The sequence below is a fragment of the Triticum urartu genome, chromosome 4A (assembly GCF_056163025.1).
Source record: "Triticum urartu cultivar PI428250 chromosome 4A, HENAU_Tu73, whole genome shotgun sequence".
NCBI lineage: Eukaryota > Viridiplantae > Streptophyta > Magnoliopsida > Poales > Poaceae > Triticum > Triticum urartu.
The window spans coordinates 476,717,794-476,728,610 of NC_141876.1; the positions used below are offsets into that span (position 1 = coordinate 476,717,794).

A 10,817-nucleotide genomic window follows, 5' to 3' on the forward strand; every position below is an offset into this window, starting at 1 on the left:
GTGAGCATGTACTCAGATTGTCTGAGTACTACAATCACTTGAATCAATTGGGAGTTAATCTTCCAGATAAAATAGTGATTGACAGAGTTCTCTAGTCACTATCACCAAGTTACTGGAACTTCGTGATGAACTATAATATGCAAGGGATGATGAAAACGATTCCCGAGCTCTTCGTGATGCTGAAATCGACGAAGGTAGAAATCAAGAAAAGCATCAAATGTTGATGGTTGACAAGACCACTAGTTTCAAGTAAAAGGGCAAGGGAAAGAAAGACAACTTCAAGAAGAATGGCAAGCAAGTTGCCACTCCCATGAAGAAGCCCAAAGCTAGACCCAAGCGTGGAACTGAGTGCTTCTACTGCAAAGGAAATGGTCACTAGAAGTGGAACTGCCCTAGATACTTAGCGGATAAGAAGGATGGCAAAGTGAACAAAATTATATTTGATATACATGTTATTTATATGTACTTTACTAGTGTTTATAGCAACCCCTCAGTATTTGATACTGGTTCAGTTGCTAAGAGTAGTAACTCGAAACGGGAGTTACAAAATAAACACAGACTAGTTAAGGGCGAGGTGATGATGTGAGTTGGAAGTGATTCCAAGGTTGATAAGAGCACCATCGCACACTCCCTTTACCTTCGAGATTAGTGTTGAACCTAAAATAAATGTTATTTGGTGTTTGCGTTGAGCATAAATATGATTGGATCATGTTTATTGCAATACGGTTATTCATTTAAGTCAAAGAATAATTGTTGTTCTATTTACCTGAATAAAACCTTCTATGGTCATACACTCAATATAAGTGGTTTATTGAATCTCGAACGTAGTGATACATATATTCATAACATTGAGGCCAAAAGATGCAAAGTTAATAATGATAGTGCAACTTATATGTTGCACTACCGTTTAGGTCATATTGGTGTAAAGTGCATGAAGAAACTCCATGCCGATGGACTTTTGGAATCACTTGATGCTTGCGAACCTTGCCTCATGGGCAAGATGACTTAGACTCCATTCTCCGGAACAATGGAGCGAGCAACTGACTTATAGGAAATAATACATACTGATGTATGCGGTCCTATGAGTGTTGAGGCTCGCGGCAGGCATCGTTATTTTCTGACCTTCACAGATGATTTGAAGCAGATATGGGTATATCTACTTGATGAAACATAAGTCTGAAACATTTGAAAAGTTCAAAGAATTTCAGAGTGAAGTGGAAAATCATCGTAACAAGAAAATAAAGTTTCTGTGATCTAATCGTGGAGGTGAATATTTGAGTTACGAGTTTGGTCTTCATTTGAAACAATGTGGAATAGTTTCGCAACTCATGCCACCTGGAACACCACAGCGTAATGGTGTGTCTGAACATCATAACCGTACTTTATTAGATATGGTACGATCTATGATGTCTCTTACCGATTTACCACTCTCGTTTTGGGGTTATGCATTAGAGACAGCTGCATTCACGTTAAATAGGGCACCATCTAAATCCGTTGAGACGACACCGTATGAACTATGGTTTGGCAAGAAACAAAAGCTGTCGTTTCTTAAAAGTTTGGGGTTGTGATGCTTATGTGAAAAGGTTTCAACCTGATAAGCTCAAACCCGAATCGGAGAAGTGTGTCTTCATAGGATACCCAAAAGAAAATGTTGGGTACACCTTCTATCACAGATCCGAAGGCAAGATCTTTGTTTCTAAGAGTGGATCCTTTCTAGAAAGGAGTTTCCCTCAAAAGAAGTGAGTGGGGGGAAAGTAGAACCTGGTGAGGTAATTGTACCTTCTCTCGAATTGGAAAGTATCTCATCACTGAAATTTGTTCTAGTGATGCCTACACGAATCAGTGAGGAAGTTAATGATGATGATCATGAAACTTCAGATCAACTTACTACCGAACATCATAGGTCAACCAGAGTAAGATCCACACCAGAGTGGTACGGTAATCCTGTTTTGGAGGTCATGTTACTTCACCGTGACGAACCTACGAACTATGAGGAAACGATGATGAGCCCAGATTCCGTGAAAAGGCTTAAGGCCATGAAATCTGAGATGGGATCCATGTATGAGAACAAAGTATGGACTTTGATTGACTTGCCCGTTGATCGGTGAGCCATTCAGAATAAATGGATCTTCAAGAGGAAGACGGACGCTGATAGTAGTGTTACTATCTACAAAGCTTGAATTGTCGCAAAAGGTTTTCAACAAGTTCAAGGTGTTGACTATGATGAGATTTTCTCACTCGTATCGATGCTTAAAAGTCTGTCCGAATCATGTTAGTAGTTGCCGCATTTTATGAAATCTGGCAAATGGATATCAAAACTACTTTCCTTAATGGATTTATTAAAGAAGAGTTGTATATGATACAACCAGAAGATTTTGTCAATCCTAAAGGTGCTAACAAAGTGTGCAAGCTCCAGCGATTCATCTATGAACTGGTGCAAGCATCTCAGAGTTGGAATATACGTTTCGATAAGTTGATCAAAGCATATAGTTTTATACATACTTGCGGTGAAGCCTGTATTTGCAAGAAAGTGAGTGGGAGCACTACAGCCTTTCTGATAAGTATATGTGAATGACATATTGTTGATCAGAAATGATGTAGAATTTCCTGGAAAGCATAAAGGAGTGTTTGAAAGGAGTTTTTCAAAGAAATACCTCAGTAATGCTGCTTACATATTGAGCATCAAGATCTATAGATATAGATCAAGACGCTTTATAAGTTTTTTCAATGAGTACATACCTTGACAAGATTTTTAAGGAGTTCAAAATGGATTAGTCAAAGAAAGAGTTCTTTCCTGTGTTGCAAGGTGTGAAGTTGAGTAAAGACTCAAAACCCGACCACGGCAGAAAATAGAAAGAGAATGAAAAGTCATTCCCTATGCCTCAGTCATAGGTTCTATTAAGTATGCTATGCTGTGTACCAGACCTATTGTATACCTTAGCATGATTTTGGCAAGGGAGTACAATAGTGATCTAGGAGTAGATCACTGGACAGCGGTCAAAATTATCCTTAGAGGACTAAGGGAATATTTCTCGGTTATGGAGGTGATAGAAGTGTTCATCGTAAAGAGTTATGTCGATGCAAGCTTTTGACACCGATCTAGATGACTCTAAGTCTCGATCTAGATACATATTGAAAGTGGGAGCAATTAGCTAGAGTAGCTCCGTGCAGAGTATTGTAGACATAGAAATTTGCAAAATACATACCGATCTGAATGTTGCAGACCCGTAGACTAAACTTCTCTCACAAGAAAAACATGATCAGTCTTTGGGTGTTAATCACATAGCGATGTGAACTAGATTATTGACTCTAGTAAACCCTTTGAGTATTTGTCACATGGAGATGTGAACTAATCACATAAAGATGTGAACTATTGGTGTTAAATCACATGGCAAATGTGAACTAGATTATTGACTCCAGTGCAAGTGGGAGACTGAAGGAAATATGCCCTAGAGGCAATAATAAAGTTGTTATTTATATTTCCTTATATCATGATAAATGTTTATTATTCATGCTAGAATTGTATTAACCGGAAACTTAGTACATGTGTGAATACATAGACAAACAGAGTGTCACTAGTATGCCTTTACTTGACTAGCTCGTTGAATCAATGATGGTTATGTTTCCTGACCATAGACATGAGTTATCATTTGATTAATGGGATCACATCATTAGAGAATGATGTGATTGACTTGACCCATCTATTAGCTTAGCACGATGATCGTTTAGTTTGTTGCTATTGCTTTCTCCATAACTTAAACATGTTCCTATGACTATGAGATCATGCAACTCCCGAATACCGGAGGAACACTTAGTGTGCTATCAAACGTCACAACGTAACTGGGTGACTATAAAGATGCTCTACAGGTGTCTCCGATGGTGTTTGTTGAGTTGGCATAGATCGAGATTAGGATTTTTCACTCCGAGTATCGGAGAGGTATCTTTGGGCCCTCTCGGTAATGCACATCACTATAAGCCTTGCAAGCAATGTGACTAGTGAGTTAGTTGTGGGATGATGCATTACGGAACGAGTAAATAGACTTGTCGGTAATGAGATTGAACTAGGTATTGAGATACCGACGATCGAATCTCGGGGAAGTAACATACCGATGACAAAGGGAACAGCGTATGTTGTTGTGCGGTTTGACTGATAAAGATCTTCGTAGAATATGTAGGAAACAATATGAACATCTAGGTTCCGCTATTGGTTATTTACCAGAGATGATTCTCTGTCATGTCTACATAGTTCTCGAACCCGTAGGGTCCGCACGCTTAACGTTCGGTGACGATCGATATTATGAGTTTTTGTGTTTTTATGTACCAAAGGTAGTTCAGAGTCCCGGATATGATCACGGACATGACGAGGAGTCTCGAAATGGTTGAGACATAAAGATCGATATATTGGAAGCCTATGTTTGGACATCGGAATGGTTCTGGATGAGTTCGGGCATTTTCCGGAGTACCGGGAGGTTACCGGAACCCCCCTGGGAGTATATGGGCCTTATTGGACCTTAGTGGAATAGAGGAGAGGAAGGGAAAATGTGGGAGGCACGCCCCCTAGCCCAATCCGAATTGGGTGCCCCCCCTTTCCTTCCCTCTCTCCTCCCCTTCCTTCTCTCCTACTCCTACTACTTGGAAGGGGGAATCCTACTCCTGGTGGGAGTAGGACTCCCCTAGGACGCACCATAGAGGGCCGGCCCTCCCCCCTCCTCCACTCCTTTATATACGGGGGAGGGGGCACCCCATAGACACACAAGTTGATCATTGTCTTAGCCATGTGCGGTGCCCCCCTCCACCATAATCCACCTCGGTCATATCGTCGTAGTGCTTAGGCGAAGCCCTGCGCCGGTAGCTTCATCATCACCATCATCACATCGTCGTGCTGACGAAGCTCTCCCTCGACACTCAGCTGGATCGAGAGTTCGTGGGACGTCACCGAGCTGAACGTGTGCAGATCGCGGAGGTGCCGTACTTTTGGTACTAGGATCGGTCAGATCGTGAAGACGTGCGACATCAACCGCGTTTTCATAACGCTTCCGCTTACGGTCTATGAGGGTACGTAGACAACACTATTCCCTCTCGTTTCTATGCATCACCATGATAGATCTTGCATGTGCGTAGGATTTTTTTTTGAAATTACCGCGTTCCCCAACAAACATGCCCTACAAAAAACAAGTTAGATGTCCTCTACTTTGTTGTTGCAAGTTTTATGTGGTTGCTACGGGCTTCTGGCAAGAACCGTTCTTACCTACGCAAAAACCACAATGGTGTTTCATCAAGTTTGTTGTTTTAACCTTCTTCAAGGAGCATCCGTAGTCAAACTCGATTCAACTAAAGTAGGAGAAACAGACACCCGCCAACCACCTTTATGCAAAACTAGTTGCATGTTAGTCGGTGGAACTGGTCTCCTGCATATGCGTGGACATGTAAGGTTAGTCCGGGCCGCCTCATCCCACAATACCGTCGAATCAAAATAAGACGTTGGTGGTAAGCAGTATGACTATCACTGCCCACAACTCTTTGTGTTCTACTCGTGTATATCATCTATGCATAGACCTGACTCATGATGCCACTGTTTGGGGAACGTTGCATGGAAAACAAAAAAAATTCTACGCACACGCAATGATCTATCCATGGAAATGTATAGCTACGAGAGGGGGAGAGTGTGTCTACCTACCCTTGTAAACCGTAAGTGGAAGCTTTTATTCAATGCGGTTGATGTAGTCATACACCTTCGCGAACCGCCCGATCAAGTACCGAACGAATGGCACCTCTGTGTTCTGCACACGTTCAACTCGGTGTCGTCCTTTCCGTCTTGATCCAGTAAGCGAGGCGAGGTAGTAGATGAGTTTTGTGAGCACAACAGCATGGTGACGATGGTGGTGAAGCAATCCTGTAGGGCTTCGCCTAAGCACTGCGATGATTTAGAACGAAGGAGTAAACTAGAGGCGGAGGGGCGCCGACACACGGTGTGGAATAAGTTGTGTATTGTGTGGCACCCCTCCCCACATATATATATAGGTGTGGGAAGGGACGAGGCTTCCCTAGGGCACCTCCAATAGGGTCGGGGGCCATCCTAGGGATTTCATAGTGGTGCACCCCCCCTTCCATATAATGCACAAGGGAGAAGGAAAGGGGGAGGCGCCCCTTCTCCTTCATTTCTCCCTTCCAGAGATATGGTAGGAGGAGGTGGCGCCTCCCCCTTCCATCTAATTGGGTGCGGCTGCCTTAGGGGGGGCGCACCAGCCCACGTGGGCTGGTGTGTTCCCTCTACTTGGCCCAATAAGGCCCAATACTTTCCTGGTGCCTCCGGAACCCTTCCGGTATACCGATAACTTTCCGGTGCATTTTGAAACCATTTCAGAGACCAAATAGCATCGTTCCATATATCAATCTGTACATCCGGATCATTCCCGAGCTCCACGTCATGTCCGTGATCTCATCTGGGACTCCGAACAACATTCGGTCACCAAACCACATAACTCATATAAAAGCAAATCGACATAGAATGTTAAGCGTGCGGACCCTACGGGTTTGAGAACTATGTAGACATGACCGAGACACCTCTCCGGTCAATAACCAATAGCGGAATCTGGATGCCCATATTGGCTCCTACATATTCTACGAAGATCTTTATCGGTCGAACCGTTATGATGACATACGTAATTCACTTTGTTCATCGGTATGTTACTTGCCCGAGATTCGATCGTCGGTATCTTCATACCTAGTTCAATCTCATTACCTGCAAGTTTCTTTACTCGTTCTGTAATACATCACCTCATGACTAACTCCTTATTCATTCGCTTGCAAGCTTATGATGTGTATTACCGAGAGGACCCAGAGATACCTCTCCGATACTCGGAGTGACAAATTCTAATATTGATCTATGCCAACTCAACAAACACCTTCGGAGATACCTATAGAGCACATTTATGATCACCTAGTTACGTTGTGACATTTGATAGCACACAAGGTATTCCTCCGGTATCCGGGAGTTTCATAATCTCATAGTCGAAGGAATATGTATTTACCATGAAGAAAGCAATAGCAATAAAAGTGAACGGTCATTATGCTAAGCTAACAGATGGGTCTTGTCCATCACATCATTCTCCTAATGATGTGATCCCGTTATCAAATGACAACACATGTCTATGGTTAGGAAACCTTAACCATCTTTGATCAACGAGCTAGTCTAGTTGAGGCTTACTAGGGACACGGTATTTTTTTATGTATTCACACATGTATTTAAGTTTCCGGTCAATAAAATTCTAGCATGAATAATAAACCTTTATCATGAATAAGGAAATATAAAATAACAACTTTATTATTGCCTCTAGGGCATATTTCCTTCAAAAGATTGGCTCGAGGAGCGCAAGCTCATGCAACAACTGCTCAATCAACATCTTAGCAGAGCTCACAACACTATGAAGATTCAAGCAAACAAGAAGCGGACGGAACGGAATTTTCAAGTGGGGGACTCTATCTTTGTCAAGTTACAACCATACGTTCAAACTTTAGTCGAGAGGCGCGCCAATCACAAGCTATCTTTCACATTTTTTGGCCTTTCACAATCGTTCAGGCGATAAAGGCGATCACCCCAGTCGCCTACAAGCTCCAATTATCGGAAGGGTCCAAGGTACATGATATATTCCATGTCTCTCAACTCCGTCCAGCTCTCAGCCATGGCATCGTAGCGTCGATGCATCTTCCTCAACCTTCAGAGCATGTTCTGCAACTAGTTGAGATTCCCTAACTCTTGTTGGAAGCAAACACCCACATGCCGCCGAGAGCAGATTTTGGTTCGCTGGTCTGATCCAGCGGTTCTCGGTGCCACCTGGGAAGACGTGGTCAAGCTGAAGGAGTGTTTCGTCAATCTGCCGACTTGGGGACAAGCCATCTCTCAAGGGGTAGGGGATGTCAGCGGCCTAGGTTCCACTGACAACGGAAACGCTGCCATGACAGGCACATCAGCTGCCATGGCTGTCACCTCGGATCAAGCGACGTCGCAGGGAGAAGAACGTGTCCCGAGCCGCCCACGTAGGATCGCATAGCCGAACCGATGCTAAATTTGATATTACTTTCGATTTGTATATTTTTATTACTTTCTCGTTTTATATTATGCCTGATACCAATTTTAAATCTTTTTAGTTCATGCTTCGTCGGCTCCTCCTTTCTGATCACTCTCCTGCCGGAGATTCAAGACCCCTAGGCTCTAGTACATTTAGCAAGGCTAAACTTCTATCCGAGCCTTTACGAGCAGGATCCAGGATGTGTTACGTTCATTCAGGACGAGCTTAACCACAATACCCCTCTGGAAGACATGTCGTAGCCAATTGGCTCTGCCCTGCTGGAGCCATGCAACTTCTTCTTGTTCAAACTAGTTCTCGAGCAGTAGTCAAATTGAATTCCCCTGCTTGAGCGTAATGCCCGCTCCTGATGTGGTGGAAAAAGCCTTGTTTTCTATTCCTTTTGAAGCTACTGATGCGAGCTACTGAACAAATAAGATTAGTACAAAAAGCCACAACTAGCACTAGCTTTCGTGATTGCTTCTTTCTACCTTTCTCACTCCGGTAATTGCTCCTTCTCCAAAATATCACTACATACAATTGCAAGAAAAAAAAGAGGAATTTGATCAAGTACTTGATGAGCGATACTGGAGATCAAATAGAAGGTAATGACTCACTCAATGCACATATTTAGGGCTATTTCTTTCATCTGTTTAATACGCAATTCTCGTTGATAAGAAGGGTTTTCTTGTGTTCCAGGGTTGATTAAGCATTTGATGGAACAGGGATACATTGTGTGAGGCCAAATTGCTTGGCGAATTGATGAATATGGCTCAATATAGAATGGCCCACGTATACCGCTTGAGCCACCAGGATAGCCTTCCACATACGTGGGCCCCGAGTGGACTACCTCTACTTAAGCAAACACGATCAACTTCTCCCTGATCCGGGCACGGGGCATCTACTTTCCCGTCCCTTCTTCCTTTCCAATTTGTAACCGAATCTGAGCAAACTGAGTTGTATCTGGGAGAGAGTAATACAGTGTGTGGAATCCAGCCGCTAACAGGTTAGAACGGAAAGGAGCTTCCTGTAGCGGCGTTACTCATCCGCATCCGCGACGAGGCAGGGCAGCAACCTGGAACCTGGCCGCCTGCCCAATTTCGTTCGACCCAGGCTGTGGCCGCGGCCACTGGCCAACGTCGAGGGCTGAGCAAAGCTCACTCCAGTTGTAGTTTTGGGTTCTCATTTTGAGTTAACCTGTACTTGGCCGATGCCGTTCTTCTTCTTCAATGAAATCACAGCAGTTCTCCGGTGTCTTTGAAAGAAAATACTCGATGTACTCGAAGGTGCGTACGAGTTCTGCTGTGCATGTGGACTACCACGGTACAAAACAAGACCAGAGTTCCCCACAATGGCAGAATGGTTGATAGTATTAGAGATGCGTACGACTTCAACACGGACATAGAATCGAAAGGCCAAAAGCAGTTAGGAGAGAACCATGACTTGCTCATTGAAACCAGTACACAAGTTGATCACAGCAGTACGGACTCGATGCTTGCATTACATGACTAACTCATTTTTTTTCGCGAATACATTTCATTGATAGATAGAAGAACAAGAGTTACAGGGTAGTAGATATAAACTCATACACTAGAGGGCGAGCATGAATCTACGATGAGCCCGGATACAGAGCAGGTGCACGGCTAGGGTGGCTCGAATTGCGTGATCGCCGCAAGACCTTTGGCCCCGGCGAGGGCCGAACACAGTACTGACAAGGGCATACTCACACCAACACGGACCCAAATCCACACTTATTACAGGCCTTTGAGCAAAAGTCACAAAAGAGCGAGTCGAACCCCAGAGCGGCGAATTGAACCTCGATCCCGAAGCAGCCTAGCCAGAAATCTGGATGGACTTGACCTCGGGCTTCTTGACCTCCTTCTTGGGCACGGTGACTGTGAGCAGGCCGTTCTCCATGGCCGCCTTGATCTGGTCCGCCTTGGCGTTGTCCGGGAGGCGGAACCTGCGCAGGAACTTGCCGCTGCTGCGCTCCACCCTGTGCCACGTGCTCGTCTTCTCCTCCTGCTCTTTGTTGCGCTCGCCGCTGATCTGGAGCACGTTGCCGTCCTCCACCTCCACCTTCACTTCCTCCTTCTTCAGCCCCGGCACGTCCGCCTTGAACACGTGCGCCTCGGGAGTCTCCTTCCAGTCGATCCGCGCGCCGGCGAAGGCCGCGGTCTCGGAGGATGCGCGCGGGAACGAGGGGAAGAAGCTGCTGCTGCCGCCGGAGCCGAAGGGGAAGCCATCGAAGGGGTCCGTGAGGTCAAGGGAGAAGGGGTCGAAGGCTTTGCCGCGGGGAATCAGCGACATGATTGCTCGAGTTGAGCGAGGACTAACTGCGATTAGGAAGCTGTGATGGGTCTGGAGCGTGGAGTGTGCTGGAAACTGCTGGTTTTGGAGCGTCGGGCCTATGGCCGGAACGTAACCGGCCCTGCTGCGGTAGATGAAATTGCATCTGGTATTTTTTTTTTTTGAGGGATGCATCTGGTATTTTCTAATTCTTTCTGGAGGCGATTCTAAAAAAAAAGTTCTTTCTGGAGCCGATGGAAATTCCAGTCTCTAAAAATTTCTTTTCTGTCTAACAAAAAGTCTCGTTTAAAATGATCTTGAACTCATTCATTTTACGATGAAGACCATGTTAAGTATCGTGATTATCGAAATATATGAGATATATTAGGATTTGTTTTGGCTTGTCTTTTACTCCAAATAGATCATTGTACTTCTATATATATGCCCACGAGGCTCAAGCAA

The 10,817-nt window shown here is 44.4% G+C and overlaps 1 protein-coding gene across 1 annotated transcript; it reads right to left on the reverse strand.

Moving 5' to 3' along the window:
- Positions 1-9,561: 9,561 nt before the first annotated feature.
- On the reverse strand, positions 9,562-10,463 carry LOC125553990 (17.9 kDa class I heat shock protein). Its single transcript, XM_048717624.2, has one exon. The coding sequence runs from the start codon at positions 10,374-10,376 to the stop codon at positions 9,900-9,902; it is 477 nt and encodes a 158-aa protein (XP_048573581.2). The 5' UTR covers positions 10,377-10,463; the 3' UTR covers positions 9,562-9,899.
- Between the last annotated feature and the right edge of the window lie 354 nt (positions 10,464-10,817).

Excerpts from the sequence above, each read along its gene's own strand:
- LOC125553990 (XM_048717624.2), bottom strand. The coding sequence starts at position 10,376 with ATGTCGCTGATTCCCCGCGGCAAAGCCTTCGACCCCTTCTCCCTTGAC.